The sequence below is a fragment of the Schistocerca piceifrons genome, chromosome 11, assembly GCF_021461385.2.
Source record: "Schistocerca piceifrons isolate TAMUIC-IGC-003096 chromosome 11, iqSchPice1.1, whole genome shotgun sequence".
Taxonomy (NCBI): domain Eukaryota; kingdom Metazoa; phylum Arthropoda; class Insecta; order Orthoptera; family Acrididae; genus Schistocerca; species Schistocerca piceifrons.
Window position 1 is genome coordinate 161,805,507 of NC_060148.1, and position 16,830 is coordinate 161,822,336.

The following is a 16,830-nucleotide window of genomic DNA, read 5'->3' on the forward strand; positions in this document are numbered from 1 at the left end:
TGTCATAAAATTTATTCTAAACTACTTTACAGTTGACAGTTTTCTCTTTTTCATTTAACTGCCAATATGGATGTCATTAATTTTTTAACATAATTATTGAGAAATATATTACATGCTAATTTACTACAGACTGAAGAAGTTTGTCATCAGTGTGATCTACCTGACTACAAGAAAACTCCCTTAGGGAAAAGACTTCCCTTTTAATTACATCAACAGCGAACTAGATTTCTCTGGGATGTACATCTCATGAAGGAGAGCTCATGTTCTCCAGACACCAAGTTTTTAACAATCAAATAAGTGAAAATAACAGCATTAATGACCTCATTATTAGGGCAATACAATCCACCTCTATCTACCTTTCTTATAAGTTCATAGCTTTCATCACTTTCTATTACTGATAATGTTTTATCAAGCACTAAGTATGTTTTACGTGTTTCACGCCCCAGCTTCTTAAGAACAGCTCTGGCACAGTATCCTGACAAGTATGTGAAAACAGGCAAGTATTCCTGAACAGACTGAACTTGTTCTTCACTGAAATCCATTATGCTCTCAAAGTTTGACGGTGGTGGTAGGGTAATATCATCCACACAATCACTTTCAAAAGAATCTAAATCCATGCCATCTTCACCAAGAGCATAGGATGAAATTTTCAAGGAAAGCTGGGTCTGAATTCTTAGCTTGGATTCAATTTCAAATACCTGTCTCAAAGATACCAAACACTGATATGCTGCCATAGTTCGATATTTTCCAAATCTTGCTTCTAGAGCATCTGTCTGTACCTTACCTGGCAAAAGAAATTTAAAATTCAGCTCCTCAGTGCAATACTTGGTCAGTTGTAGACGGGCATGAGTGGTATGTGATATGGCCAAATGTGTATCACTGGATAATCCAAATGTACTACCAGAAATATGTTTCCATTTATCCAGCCATGATAGAAATCTTTATAAGTATCTGATATTTTCATTACTTGTGCTCGAGAGTGGTTTCAGCATTGCATCCTTAAAACGGATATCTTTACCAGGTGAGCTAATATTAACAATGTTCCACCATGTATAAATTAATTTAATGAATTTAGCAGTGCTCTCAAAACTTTCAATATGATGATGTTCCCCCAAGGCTAGCAAACCTTGGACAGTCATCCCACTGAAAACAATAAGTACAAGTTTGACATTTTGACGTTTTGTCACTCCTGGTTACTTGGAGAAAGAGACTTTAAATTAAGCTTATTGGCAAATTTTACTATCTGTGTACACTCTATGTCATGAAGTTTTTTAACTGAAGAGAATCTGGCCATACACAGCTGTGTGTTTTCTGAATCTGTTTCAAACTGGGGGTACATAATTGTCTGATCAGGATCTTTTTTATTAATCCAATTGTTTGTGACACACTTTAAAATGTGAACAGAATCTAAAACATAAAAAAAGAGGATGAGTGTCATCACAGGGGTGTTTGTACACAATTTACAGTTGAGGAGGGGAAGCAAAGAATGACATTGCCCTTCTGTTAACTGAATTGTTGTCACTAACAACACAGACTACCTTAAAACCTATTGCATGCAGTCTGGAAAATGTTTTCTTTATTACAGTGAAAAGTCCTTCACCATTTATATTTTTTACTGGAAGAATGTGGACTACATCTTTATATGAAGACAACAAACTCTGTATCGCAAAAACCTGAGCACTAGTTGCCACATTTTTAGATTTGAATGCAGCACCCAAAATGTTACCTCCTGTGAAGTCTAAATAAGGCTTCAAATGTATTTCACCTACATTAGTGAAACATGATCTGATTCACAAAGAAACTGGAATTTCTGTTTTATATACATCAGAAAATTGCCACCTAGCTGCTCAGCTGCTGGGTTTGTTTGAAAATCTGAACAGATTTTATGCAGGGTATTAGGATGAGGTAGCACAAGATACTGTGTACTTCTTATAACCTTATAAGCATATGGTGATATTGAAAATGGAATACTACAAATTATAATACAGTCTGTTGAGTATCTGTAATGGCTCTTGTGGACTCCCATTAGATTCAATTGCTCACATAAAAAATTAGTTTGTTACTTTCACTCTCATCAAAATGTTTTGACATATCTTTCAAATAATCAGTAACGAATAGCAAGTGGTCTTTTCCAGTGCTACCATTGTTTTTCATAGTAAAGTTCTCCAAGTTATCAATAGTGTTAATTAAGTCATTTAAATGGTTTATAGTTAAAGAGAACTTTCTTGTGCCAAGTTTTGAGATTACACTTTTACCTACATATAAAGACATACTCAGGTCAGAAGTCACCACAACACAACATAAAAGTGTAGGAATATCTTCAACATCTATTAGAACAAAAGTTATGGAACTTTCTGACTTTATAAGATGCCAGTCATTAGGCAGCTTGATATGCACTAAACACTTAACAAAACCATTAAAGTCCACAAAATGTCTTTCCTGTTCATACTGAGCATGAGTTGCTACACTCGCTGCAATAGCTATTTCTATTTTCTAGACGCTTTTGTCTCTCATCTCCACTTTCCCTCGAACAAGAAGCTGACGAAAGATAATTCGGACAGTTAGGCAGAATGGAAGTTGGAAGTGGCACAGAATATTTCTTCCCTGTGGAACTGTGGAAATATTCACTATGTTTCAGGTCTTCAGTGAAGTGGTGCTCGCAGACCTTAAAATAATGAGAAAATCTTTTATCAGCAACATGTAATAATCTCGAGGGGAACTAATGCTAACACATGGGATTAGTGTCATTTATCTTCAGATCAAATCGATTATTGTTCACTCGGTATTTCAGGTTAAAAGGCTAAAGCTATTCTTGCATAAGTAAATCACAGTTTTCCAGTGACTCAGTAATGTATGTAATGTAGTTGATCTAGAGAAAGGCATCAAATCAATCGAATTCACGTTGTTAATGAACATCTAAAGAGCGTGCTACTTAAATATGTGATTAGCTGCTCCCGCTCTCTACATTAAAGAACACACACCCTGAGACAATCTAACTGAATTGTAAAGAACCTGAGCTTACCTTCGATATCTGTGTAACCTAAAAATTTTCACGATGTGTTGCAGTTATCAATTTCTCCTGTAGTTCAGTGCTTTTAGGAAAAGAAAACACCGCTACTCGTGGCCCATTTTGGTAATTTCCTCTGCAACGTGGAACACAACACTTATACACCATTTCGAACGATTAAATCAAATCTCAGAGTTAAATGGAGATGTAATTTCGACGAATCAACCACTATACTTTGAAAGTAAACAGAACACAAGTTTTGTTTCCCGGGTAGGTTAGCCAACATAAACACAGACTTTCGAATTGCTTATAAAGGTAAATCCACACAAATTAAGCACAGAATCTCACGGTGCAGATTTCTTATCGCATATTGCTTTGTAAACGGCGCTACTTTTTCTTGCACTGCTTCATATACTCATTTTCTGTTAAACGAACAATGTATTCTACCGGTACCTTTTGTTGCATGGTTGGTATGGCTATTAGATCCAGTTTTGGCCACCAGCGGCGCTAGTTGTAGGAAAATCTGTGTTTCCACCACTGGCCAAGTGGAAGTGACGTCACATGGCCTACTCGTCTTGACTGGGAGGCCTGTATATTAGAAGGTGTTGTGCAAGGCCGGCAGCGGCGGGAGGTGACGTCACGCAGCAGGCTGCCGACAGTAGTAGGCGAGGGGGGGGGGGGGGGGGACAGGAGGGCGTAGCGGCGAGGCGCAGCGTAGAATGGCCTCTTTGCACAAAACACCCTCCGCCACACACCGTAAAGTGGCGTGAGCTTTTGAGGTGCAAGTTGTAACTCACCTTTACTGCATTCTGCATCAAAATATAAATTATTACAACTTCGTGTTTAGATTTGATTGGTACGTAAGACATGTCGATAAGGAGTGATGTAACGAATTACGATTACGCAGATGAGAGTATACCGGTACATTCACGACGGCGAATTTGGTGTGCTTCATGTCGTTTGAAAGCGACGTTCCACACTGATACGGAAAGCACTGGGGCCACATAAATATATATATATATATATATATATATATATATATATATATATATATATATATCCCCAGTGTTTTCCGTATCAGTGTGGAACGTCGCCTTCAAACGATATGAAGCATGCGAAGTGAGCTGTTATGAATGTACCGGTATACTCTCATCTGCGTAAAATGGGGGTTCCTATTACAAAAAACGCAGTTGATATCCGTTTGACTCATGGCAGCGCCATCTAACGGGCCAACCATAGCGCCATCTGGTTTCCCCCTTCAAGGTAGACGAGTTTCGTTCTTTATAGTTTTTTCGTTTGATGCTTATTTCGTGAGATATTTGGCCCGGTCACTATCAATGGACCACCCTGTATAATTGTTTACATCGTGGGATAGTTTGACAACACACATCGTACGATTTTTCGTTCCTGTATAGGTGCAGTGAAACAAGGTTTCCGTGTTTACCGACTCAGCTGCGGAACTCTGGAAATGAAGTGAACTGGCCGGGAGATGATCCTGTCCTGTGTTGCTCGGTCGGTAGAAGAAAGTCGTCCAGTTCCACACGAATCGGGCGATTTGCGCGGCGCTGAAGAAATGCTGAAGTCATGGGGGCGGCACAAACAGCCAGACCGCGAGAGAGAGAAATTACTAACTCGGCCGGGAATCGAAGCTGCGAACACTTCCGTACAAACTGTGAATGCGAGTCGCTGTAAGACCCGCTGTGTCGTGTGCTGTGTTGGGTTCACCTCGTCTCTTTACAGCTTTAAATTCTTGCCTTAGTTACCGCTTTAACAATGTCGCATTTTGTGTGACTTTTTTTTTGTGGGGGGGGGGGGGGCAAGATGTACAAAACAGTGCATCAAGAAACGTAGACGCGTAACAACAAAGTGCATATTCTGCTGGCCTGGAACCTTTTCCGCATAATAACGAATAATAAAATAACAAATGAAAGCTACGTAGCCAATGTCGCCTTCTGGCCTGACGCGACTCACCCCGTCTGACGTCACTGCAACACCACAGCACAGCACAGCACAGCAGTGCAGCGGCGTTCTAAAGAGCATTAGTCCGTCACATCCTGAGTGTTCTCGCGACAAATGTTTGAAAAACTTGTTCTCTGCTCCAGATGCCACACATTTCGCTTACAGTTCTTCACAGCGGTCGTGGAACTGTGCTTGGTCACCCAAAATATGAGCAGAATGACTGAACATGTATCGAGGTGCGGCTTTCGCTAAACTACTCAAGTTATAGCCGATCTGGTCTTCCGTTTAATTGTTGTTGTTGTTGTTGTGGTCTTCAGTCCTGAGACTGGTTTGATGCAGCTCTCCATGTTACTCTATCCTGTGCAAGCTTCTTCATCTCCCAGTACTTACTGCAACCTACGTACTTCTCAATCTGCTTAATGTATTCATCTCTTGGTCTCCCTATATGATTTTTATCCTCCATTCTGCCCTCCAATGCTAAATTTGTGATCCCTTGATGCCTCAGAACATGCCCTACCAACCGGTCCCTTCTTCTAGTCAAGTTGTGCCACAAACTCCTCTTCTCCCCTATTCTATTCAGTACCTCCTCATTAGTTATGTGATATACCCATCTAATCTTCAGCATTCTTCTGTAGCACCACATTTCAAGAGCTTCTATTCTCTTCCTGTCCAAACTATTTATCGTCCATGTTTCACCTCCATACATGGCTACACTCCAGACAAATACTTTCAGAAACGACTTCCTGACACTTAAATCTATACTCGATGTTAACAAATTCCTCTTCTTCAGAAACGCATTCCTTGCCATTGCCAGTCTGCACTTTATATCCTCTCTACTTCGACCATCATCAGTTATTTTGCTCCCCAAATAGCACAACTCATTTACTACTTTAAGCGTCTCATTTCCTAATCTAATTCCCTCAGCATCACCCGACTTAATTCGACTACATTCCATGATCCTCGATTTGCTTTTGTTGATGTTCATCTTGTATCCTCCTTTCAAGACACTGTCTGTTTAATTAGGATTTTTAAATGACGCGTGCAGCTACTTTTCCCTGTTACTTGGGGGTAGGCATGTGTTCCGAAGAATAACGAAAATACCAAAATGTCGAGATACAATTATAAACGAATCGTTATTGCGCGACTATTTTTACACGGTAACGATCGAACGAAAAGTAAAAATAAGAAATAGTGAAATATGGAGTAAATACCGTCACTTCACCGTACCATCACTTCAACTACAAAATGATAGTATACGTGTTAGTTGAAGGGAAAAGATATTGTCTACAGCCGGCTCCGACATATTGTGGTGTGCGTGGTTGCTGCATGTTATCCTGTTGAACAATTTGAGAAATGTTGAGAATGAGTTACGGGCTGGGTAGGCTTGCTTCTAGTGTCAGGGAGAGAGTATGATTGCACTGAATGTGTAACACTCTACGTCAAAAGAGATGAATGTCCAATATTCCTAGTGTATTGGAATAGTGTAATAGGGGTCAGACAAACACGCATTTATGAGAACATTTGGAGTGCTTGGCAGGAATGAGAGAGGAGAAAGAAACCAATAATTTGCCAAAAAATTTCTGCTAGTATCAAGGAATATACTCGTCAACCACCAAACAGAAACAAATGTCAGCAGAGCCTCAGCTTGTCAGGGTGTGGACCACTGTTGTTTACTGTAACAGCCATTCCCAGTAACCACATTCGTGCAAAGCAGAAACTCTGCTTGCCGTAGATAACGATTGTCTGTTCGAGCAAACGATTTAGAGTGCCGTGAGCACCCAAAGTCCACAATCATTTGTGGTATGCATTCCTGTCTCTGTCTTGCCCTACAGTTTTTACCCTCTAACCTATCTCTAGTACTATGGCAGTTATTCCCTGAAGCCTTCACTTATAACCTATTACACTGACCCTTGTACTGGTCACAGTTTTCCAAATATCGCTATCTTCACCTATTCTGCAGAGATGTGCCAGAGTTCCTCTGTTAAGTATTCACCTAATTTGAACATCCTTGAATAGCATCACAGTTAGAATGTTCAGATTCCCCTCTTGTTTTTCCTGTAATTTATGATCCATTTTCATACAGAACTGTGCTCCAACCATACATTCAGATATGTCTTCCACAAATCAAGACCTATCTTTGGTATCAGTAACTTTGTTTTGTGCAGAATCTCCTGTTTTCTCTGCTACATTACTCCTTATGACAATCACTATTTGTCCCTCAGCATAAATTGCCTTCACAGGTAGTAGAATCATTACACTTCGTATACTTTGTGCTCCTTAATTCTGACGTAAACTTTGCCACCAATGTTGTTTCTGCCGGTCGCCGATACTTTCCTCTTTCTTCTGTTCGCTAGTCCTAAATACAGTAATCATTCGACTGTTTATTACATTCACCAACTCTGGTGACTCTTTCTCACCTTCAGTGAACACAGAAATATCACCACTCAATTTCATTAACTAAATCATTTTCACCCTCAGTTTTAATTAAATTTCTGGAGATTTCTTCAATTCCGCCAATGATTCTGCAGTGTTTAGTCTGAAGATTTGTGGTGATGATCTGCATCGCTGTCTTTCATAGTCTTTAGCCCGAGTGCCAACTGGATCCTTTACGACAAGTTCAGCGTCCTCAAACTGATCCTCAGCTTTGTCTTCTCTCCTTTTGCATGTTATTATTATTATTATTATTATTATTATTATTATTGTCAGTAACTTGAATTCATGAGCTGTTCAGCTATCGCACTTGTTGGCCCTTAGTCGCTTTTGTAGTGTCTGGATGGTCTTCCTCAGGCACTCTCTTGTTACGACTCCTGTCTCATGGATTACACAGACAGAAGTGGAAACTCCTTTGATTGCCATCTTCCCCAACGATCATGTAAGTTCCGAAGGAAAGTTAACTAACCATTCTGCTTTGTTTGTGTGTAAGTTTTCCACTTCGGCTTTCATCTCTTCTTCTGTCGCGTCGTCTGATACTTCCTCACACTCATAGAGGTCTTTAATGTACTGTGTTCTGCCATCTACTATCTCCTGCACATTGGACAGTGGAATTCCTTACGAACTCTTGTTGACACCTGTGCATTTAATTTCACTGAAGATTGTTCAGACTTCTCTGAATGCTGAATTTGTCCTTCCTATGTTCATTTTTTCTAATTCTTCTAGCAATTATGTTACTTTTACTTCCCTCAAATTTCGGATTCATTTCATTCCTTAGTGATCCCTAATGCTCTATTCCTGTCTTGTCCTTTTTCTGTCCCTCAAACAGTTCAAACATTTTTTTCCATTTTCGAAGGGCTCTTCAGAGTTCTTCTCCTTGTACCTACATTTGTCTGTCAAACTGTTGTTATTGGCGTTTTCAGAGATGTCAACTGTTGTTCACCTGAGCTTCCAGCGATGGTATTCATTATCTCATTATCTAGAGCCTCATAGAAGTGAAAATTCCCATTCCATTCCTCAGTACTTCAGTATCCCATTTATTTACACATTGATTCCTCATGACAGTTCTCTTAAAATTCACTTCACTCATCATTACTAACTTGTGATCTGACTGTACATCTGCTCCTGGGTACACCTTTATATTCAATACCTGATTCTGGAATGTGTGTGTGGTTGTGAAGTACTCCAGCTGGACACGTCTTTGCCAACTATGCCTCTGCCTCCCTCCCTAAGAGCCGATACACAGAAGCAGCCATACGAATGTCCCAGAATAGAGAGTGAAGGCTTGCAGCAAGTCCGCCACCCAGAAGCTTGTGGAACGTTGCAGGAGGGAGCACTTGTAACGGTAACACTGACCACCTTAAACGGCAATTGATGCTAATGGTAGATCTCTGTGAGGAATTTTTGAGAAGTGACTGTGAGATAACCTAATGGGAACAAAACAAACAGACTGGAATTTGTTTCCGCAACAATCCAGTAGAGTATAACCAACAGTAAACAGGTGGGTCAGAAGCAGACATTCTCTCAGCACAAAGCAAGTTGTTATAATATGTATTAATATCGGTCACTAGGCTACTTAGGCACTCGTGTGTCAAACAATATAATAAAGCAGAAGGCAGTGATAAGGCTAACATAACCTTCCATCACACACACACACACACACACACACACACACAAACATACACACACACACTTTCTTTACATCTTCGCACACTAAAAAACAGAAGCCTAACCTTGCAGACAAATGTACTACTAACTTGGAAGTCATGTAAGAAATGGTCAGCGAAATAGCAAACGGTAAAATGTGCCTCTCAACAACACGTACCTTAAATGAACTAGATGCAGCAATTTATAGAACCAATCACCAACAAACATTAGTACTGCTATTAGTTTTATGGCGGGGCGGAACATCAAATGATTCTGGTTGAAATCAGGGGGTCTATTAATGAACACACCCTGTAACATCAGCGTCTATTTGCCTGTGCATTAACCAACTTGCATTAGAATAGCTAACATGGTAATTCCCCCAATGAAGGCCCTTAAACTTTCGTGGTTTAAAAGACATGCTCATTAACAAAAGTACACATGTGTGTATGTTAAGTGGTAAGTATTCTCATCAACAATTGTTAAGTAAAGCACAACGAACTGTAACTCTTTAAATAACAAATATGCTTCGATAAGCAGTCTTTAAACCTACTCAAAATATAGTTGGCTGTACAAATGCCAACACAATATTAAAGTGAAATTCAAACAATTTCTCATGAAATGAACCGTGACAGAACTTCGTAATTTTGATCAGAGTGCATAAATGCTAAAATTAATAATCTTTATAACTTCAAATCGATATTAATGTTTTTTTAACTAACAGCTTCACTATTTTCGGACAAATTTTCAAATAAGGCAAATTATTCAAGAAAATGACTGCAGATTGATTTAACGCTACTAAATCTCTCTATTGAAGAAGAATACCGCAGTGAGAGATCAGTAGTAGCGGCTGTGGCTCGCCAGCTAAATGGTAACGTGGCTGCTCTGTGCGGGGAACGCTGCATTAGTTCTAGGTTCTATACCCAGTAAAAGCCTGAACATTTTGTCTCCTCTTCACGTCATCTGTTACCAAGTTAGAGACTTCCATATCCGAAACCATTAAGGACATCTTAACTTAATCATCTTGAATGTCATCGCAGTTTCAGTTTAGTAGCCCATCGATGTAAAGGTGAAAAATTTAACAAACTATGACCATGTACACTATTTAAAATTATATTTTCCCTATTATACCGACACACATCTCAATTTTTTTGAATACGCAATTCCGTTGATTACTTGTGGCATTGAATAATACCTTAGCTGTGTTTCTTTCTCCATTTATGGCGCGCGTTCTTGCCCACAGAGTAAAATTCATAATGCATGAGGTAACTGGCTCGTATCAAACTAGTGTGGGTAAAGAGAGATCAGTTATCCCAACTGTTTGTGAATACACACCCTTCGTAGCTGCGGCACTCTCTCCCACGTTTCACTGCGCTGTAATGCCGCTCGATTTCGAGAAGGCTTTCTACAGGGTGAGCAACCAGTGCCTTCTGAAAACAATGGACTTTCCCCAGTGTTTTGCCGACATCATTGGTAGAATTTTGAAGAATTGCAGGTCGTCAGCAAATACGAACTTGCATCAGGTGCGAAGCTGAGCAACGCTAAATCACGCATCGTGAATGTGGGGCGTGGAATATCTCCGCGAAACACGCGAGACCTCAATGTAGTCAACCATATGCAAATTCTGGGTTTCGACTACAGGTCTGTTATAAACCGTACTACAGCTGCCAGCTCTAGGAAAACACTTGCCAGCGTGCCAGCTACTGACAAAGAACATAGCGTGAGAAGACTTGATGACATACCATGGGTAAACTTTGCAAATATGTACATGGTCTGTAAAGTCAACTGTGTGGCACGGGTTGTACCCATTCCATGTGAAACACCAGCAACATTCCTCTCAGCTTTGGGCCATTGGGCCATTTTGTAACTCGTGGTAATATTTTTAAGATAAAGTTTGACATCTTGACCGTCTCAGCCCGAAATGGGGTGTATGTGTGGGTGGGTGGGGGGGGGGGGGGGGAGGGGAAGGAGGATTAAATCTCACCGACGTTGGGAGAAAGTCACAAGCTCTATTCGTGTGTTGCACATACTAGCTGTGGAAGAAGACACCCTCGGCCCTCATGTCCCACTTAGCAGGCGAAACTACTCCCACTGTCTTGCATCCACTCGTAGATGTATGGCACGTCCCCAATGGCTTTTATAATTTTGAACAATTTCGATTCGAACTCAGTTACACTCAAACCAGAGGTTTTCCCGTCGAATATGGTAAAACTTAAGAACATGTACGTGGAGTTGATGAGAAGCAAAAGCAGAAACGTGACTGTACAAAAGTGCTCGCACTGCAACTGCAAGGCCATTTGCACCAACATCGGCACCCTTCACCTACCAACAAATGTGAAAACTACTCGGTACAGGAAAGTAGAAACCATAGCGAAACTTCATGCAATGCATCTGGGTGATTGGCCAATTCGGGAGAATTGTGACCTGGCGGACACCGAAGAATACAGGTTTGTGTGCGCCGAAGTGAAGGACATCTGACGAGTTATCAGACAACTGGTAGCCACAGTAAAACGAGCACTGCGCACAATACGTTGCCTTCCAGTTTTTTGAATCCTAGTGACGTCCCATGCCCATTTACAGTGAAGAAATGCTGTAAACTGGCTAAAAGGACAAACAACGTATTACCTCTTAACGGAAGAAAACAAAACAGGCGGACGTTGGATGGGGCGCCGCACGCACGCCAGGCACAAGCGGACCACGGGGCGGCGAAGAACTACGAGAGAAACATCGCAAAATTTTTTCAGTTAATATAGTTACGTGAAACAGTATGCAAAGTGAATAAAAAACGACGTAAAAACAAGAACAACATAATGAATCGTCCTTAAGCTCTTTTGTCTTAAACGGTATTTTTTACTGGTTAATTTACTTCTTTTTAAGGGAATAGAAATCTTCACTAAAGTACGTAGGTCAGAAGCACCCTATTTTGTGTTGGAATCTCGGAGCAAAAATTTATCCTCACGACAGAAGTCATGGTACTTTTTGCTACATTTAATTTTACTTCTTTTCCGAATGCCAAAACTACTTTTAACCAGAATAAGGGACTGAAGGTGGTAGGGGTCAAATACAGGGATCGAAAGGCTATTTACAATTTGTACAGAAACCAGATGGCAGTTATAATAGTCGAGGGCCATGAAAGGAAAGCAGTGGTTGGGAAGGGAGTGAGATAGTCATTCAATCTGTATCTGGAGCAAGCAGTAAAGGAAACAAACAAAAATTCGGAGTACGTATTAGAATCCATGCAGAAGAAATAAAAACTTTAAGGTTCGCCGATGACATTGTAATTCTGTCAGAGACAGCAAAGGACCTGGAAGAGCAGCTAAGCGGAATGGACAGTGTCTTGAAAGGAGGATATAAGATGAACATCAACAAAAGCAAAACGAGGATATTGGAATGTAGTCGAATTAAGTCGGGTGATGCTGCGGGAATTAGATTAGGAAATGAGACGCTTAAAGTAGTATAGGAGTTTTGCTATTTGGCGATCAAAATAACTGATGATGGTCGAAGTAGAGAGGATACAAAATGTAGACTGGCAATGGCAAGGAAATCGTTAATGAAGAAGAGAAATTTGTTAACATCAAGTATAGATTTAAGTGTCAGGAAGTCTCTTCTGAAAGTATTTGTATAGAGTGTAGCCATGTATGGAAGTGAAACATGGACGATAAATAGTTTGGACAAGAAGAGAATAGAAGCTTTCGAAATGTGGTGCTACAGAAGGATGTTGAAGATTAGATGGGTAGATCACATAACTAATGAGGAGGTATTGAATAGAATTGGGGAGAAGAGAAATTTGTGGCACAACTTGACTAGAAGAAGGGATCGGATAGTAGGACATATTCTGAGACATAAAGGGATCACCAGTTCAGTATTGGAGGGCAGCACGGAGGGGAAAAATCGTAGAGGGAAAACAAGAGATGAATGCACAAAACAGGTTCAGAAGGATGTAGGCTCCAGTAGGTACTGGGAGATGAAGAAGCTTGCAAAGGATAGAGTAGCATGGAGAGCTGCATCAAACCAGTCTCTGGACTGAACACCACCACAACAACAACAAGGGACTGCTGATTTCTCCTGTTCTGCGTTACATTCATCATTACCCCAATTATCAGGAATCGCAGCACGCAGCTTCCAGCGAGTGGAGTACTCAGATACAGCAGAGGACCAACTTCCCCAATAAGCCTCGGGAACTGATGCATTGGATGACTGAGAAGATACTGCGAAATAAATCGGAAAGCAAAGCGTCGTGAACACGAACTTCAAGCCGTTGCTCACAGCTGAGATGATTGTGTGTTGACATGGTCTTCTGGAGGAAGTATTAAAAATAAAAAAATTTAAAAATCGTACATGAAAATAAAGGATCGCCTCGGTCACAGGTGTGGGGGAGGAGTCATGGCCAGGCCTCCTTGCCCCCGCCTGCCTGCCTGCCTGGTGCTGACCAGCGCCTTCCTGAACAAGAAAGTCAGAACATCACAAGGAAAGCGGACAGCTGAGACAGCATGGCGGATGGGCCTCTGGGTTCTTCACCTGTGCCCTTTTTATCGCCACCTGCCTGACACTGACGCCCTAAAAAATTAAAAAATAAAGCTTTGGCACGGAAGATATCGTTTAGAGAAAGGGATGGTGTAGTGGTTAAAAAATAAAATGGAAAAAAGTGGTTAAGGTGGTCAGTTTTAGTCTGCACTTAGTGGGTTCGAATCCTGTCACTTCCATGAATTTTAATTCGTGCTAAAAGTTATTAGTTAAAGAAGTTCAAATCATTCTAGCTACGTGTGCCGAAGATCTGTGTTCGTTTCTCACGTCAGGCAATCTTTTTTTATCAAGCAGAAGCAGCATCTCCCCCATCTCTGGTAACCTGGAGGAGAGTCGGTATAGATTGGGCCCTGACAGAGGAGGAAGTCATGCCAGGACGAAACTCTGTCAGCAGTTACCTTTCTTACGCGGGATTTTTATTTTATCAATGAGTCAATCGCCGTGCAAGGTCACAGGGCACTTGACTCTTACTGTAATTGAGCTTGAGATATGGAAAATATTGGTGCCGCATTCAAATCTCCATTTTCGTCACGTCTGAGCCCTTTGAGATGATACATTTCCTTCGTTTCATTGTTTCGTCATGTGTACAAAGTTCACAAGACCTCCACAAGCCACATGTCTGGGTTCGAATCCTGGCCTGTCATTACAAGTTGCAACGTGCGCGCATTAAACTACATGTGACAAATTATTGTTAATGATTCTCTGGGCTTTGTCAACAATAATGTTTAGACTCCCAAGTCAGACACGAAAATTTTCGTCGTATCATGTCAGGCTCATGCCGCTCCTAGCTCCTCGTGAAAAAGAATTCGATAGTCAACGTGTCTTTGTATGTAGTCAACAACGAAGTGTGTAATGTTCGATTCGTAGTCAGCACAGAAATTTTCGTCATGTTATTTAGAATTCAGACGTGTAAATATTTCGCTGCTGTTGAAGTAAGCCAACATGCAACGTCTACACGTGACAAGAAGTGAATGTAGTGGGGTGCAGGGTTCGAATCCTGGTAAAGCAAAACAGTTTCGTCTTGTCATTTCAGTTTATCATCTCGCCACTGGTTAAAAATGACGCTTTCTAATGTTTGATTGTGCTTACTTAACTAAGTCCTTGGTTCGAATCTCTGGTCGACAGAAAACTTTGTCATATGATATATTTCTGCCGTTTCATTGTTTCCTCACGTCTGCAAAGTCATCAAAAAATTCACAAGAGGCACATGTTTGCGTTCGAATCCTGGCGTGTCATTTCACACATGAGCACTCTTTCTCACTTGTGAAACCATCGTTATGATATTTCATGTTATTGCTAACAGGAATAGTAGCTGATGGATTGTATTTGGAGAGCGTACTGCAGAAACAAAATTTTCGTCATACAATTTCAAGGTGAAAATTGCTTTTCCATGTGTCGTTTATTGCAATAAATTTGCGTTTACAAGTGTAATGGCTGTGATCTCTAATTCCATATGTTCTGGTATTTATATTATCGTAGTATTAATTTCCATCTAGACTGGTAGTCACACAGAGCAGTTGTCTCTTGTGTTCTCTTGCAGTAACAATGTGGTATAATGAAACGACTGTACCCAAAAGGAGCAGAGGATCTGTGTTATGTGGATTGCCTACAAATCAAGTGAAACACAATCTGGTCATTCGGGTAGTTTTGAGTATGATAGTACATGTTAGATGAAAGTGCATTTGCTATCAGGCCCACCAAATGTGACACACACACATTTTTTATGGGGACAGAGTTGCCAGTTTGGTGTTTTTTTATATCTGAACAATTCTGTGTGTGTGTGTGTGTCTGTCTCTCTGTCTGTCAGAAACTTTCAGTACTTGGTGAGTCTTTGTCAAGAAATGGACCGATAATTGGATTGAATTTTTTTTTTTTTTTGTGGGATATGAGGAGAGTGACTTCGAAAACCAGGAGATGGGATTCTTCTTGAGTGTGATATCTGGTAGTTAAGCTGCAGACAGAATAGTAGTATTAGATGCAACAAGGCTGTTCTGTAGTGGAGGTGAGCAACTGGTTAGCTAAAGCGTACTGAGATCAAAGGAGCTGACTTCCAGGAAGGAGTGTGACAAAATGTGACAACGTAATTCTTTCAGAGATTGTACAATGGTATTTGTAATTGATGATGAGAAAAGATTTTTTTTATGATGGAAGTAGAACAGATTTACTGTAGCTTAATACACGCAGAGTTGCGCACTGTTTTGTATTGCAGGAGGAGAGATATGGTAGGTTTGTTTCAGGACAGATTAGTATTCACTGCAGTTGTGTCGTCTCGTGTGGCAGTTTTACTCATTATGTGTGATGTGTGTTTGTAGCAGAGAGTGGCAATTTGTGTGTTTTGTGCAGGAGGCTCCCCGCAGAGCAGAGAGGCAGGAGGCTGATCCTGGTGACTGAGCAGGGAGCAGTGGGGGACATGAGGGCGTTGCTCGCCGTGGGGGCCGACGTGGGGGCGAGGGGTGGGGCGAGGGGGTGGACTGTCCTGCACGTCGCAGCATCCAGTGGAGACGTCGAGGCGACACGGCTGCTGGTGGATGCGGGGGCGGCAGTGGACGCCAGGATCACCTGGCAGCAGTGGACACCTCTGTGTGTGGCTGCGGAGAGGGACAGAGCCGCTGTGGCGCGGCTGCTGTTGCGGGCTAACGCCGACCACAAGGCCAGGGATGGCAGTGGGTGGACGCCGCTGCACTTGGCTGCACGCTGTGGCAACGCAGAAGTGGCGGCTGCCCTGCTCCAGGCGGGGGCCGAAAGGGATGCCACAACTGGTGACAGTGGGGCCACAGCAGTGGACCTCGTCAGGGAGAACAAGGACAGTCGGCTGATGGAGATGCTGTCATGAGGCAGCCAGTCCAACAAACTCTCTGCAAAAAAACTGAAACAACTTCTCCAGTAACAATTTGCATCTTTCTTCAATAAACAATTCAAAAATTCAATCCTACTGTCACTGACTAATTTTCCCCTCCTTGAGTAGCTCACAAAAAACGTCTCGAGTACACTTCTAGACTAAACTTTACAAAAGTCAACAGTTCATTGTGAACAAACACAACTGATCTATAATATCTAATCGCCGAAAAGTATTTCACACCAGCCAACAAGGTGCTACATCAGACTATTCTAATTTGCAACATACTGAGATCATTCCTATATCAGTTGTATCACCAGAATTTTCGCTTCTGATATCAGAAGCAATTTACATCAATTTACTTCAGCATTTTCAACAAATATTGTACTCTACCATACCTCCTGCGTTTAATAACAATGGGATATTAGTA

The 16,830-nt window shown here is 41.2% G+C and overlaps 1 protein-coding gene across 1 annotated transcript; it reads left to right on the forward strand.

Annotated features, from left to right (window-relative positions):
- Positions 1 to 861: 861 nt before the first annotated feature.
- LOC124719854 (ankyrin repeat and protein kinase domain-containing protein 1-like) lies at positions 862 to 16,397 on the forward strand. The gene is made up of 3 exons (XM_047245038.1): positions 862 to 1,021; positions 15,774 to 15,786; positions 15,908 to 16,397. The coding sequence occupies exons 1-3, from the start codon at positions 862 to 864 to the stop codon at positions 16,395 to 16,397; spliced, it is 663 nt and encodes a 220-aa protein (XP_047100994.1).
- The last annotated feature ends 433 nt before the right edge of the window (positions 16,398 to 16,830 follow it).

Excerpts from the sequence above, each read along its gene's own strand:
- LOC124719854 (XM_047245038.1), top strand. The coding sequence starts at position 862 with ATGGCCAAATGTGTATCACTGGATAATCCAAATGTACTACCAGAAATA.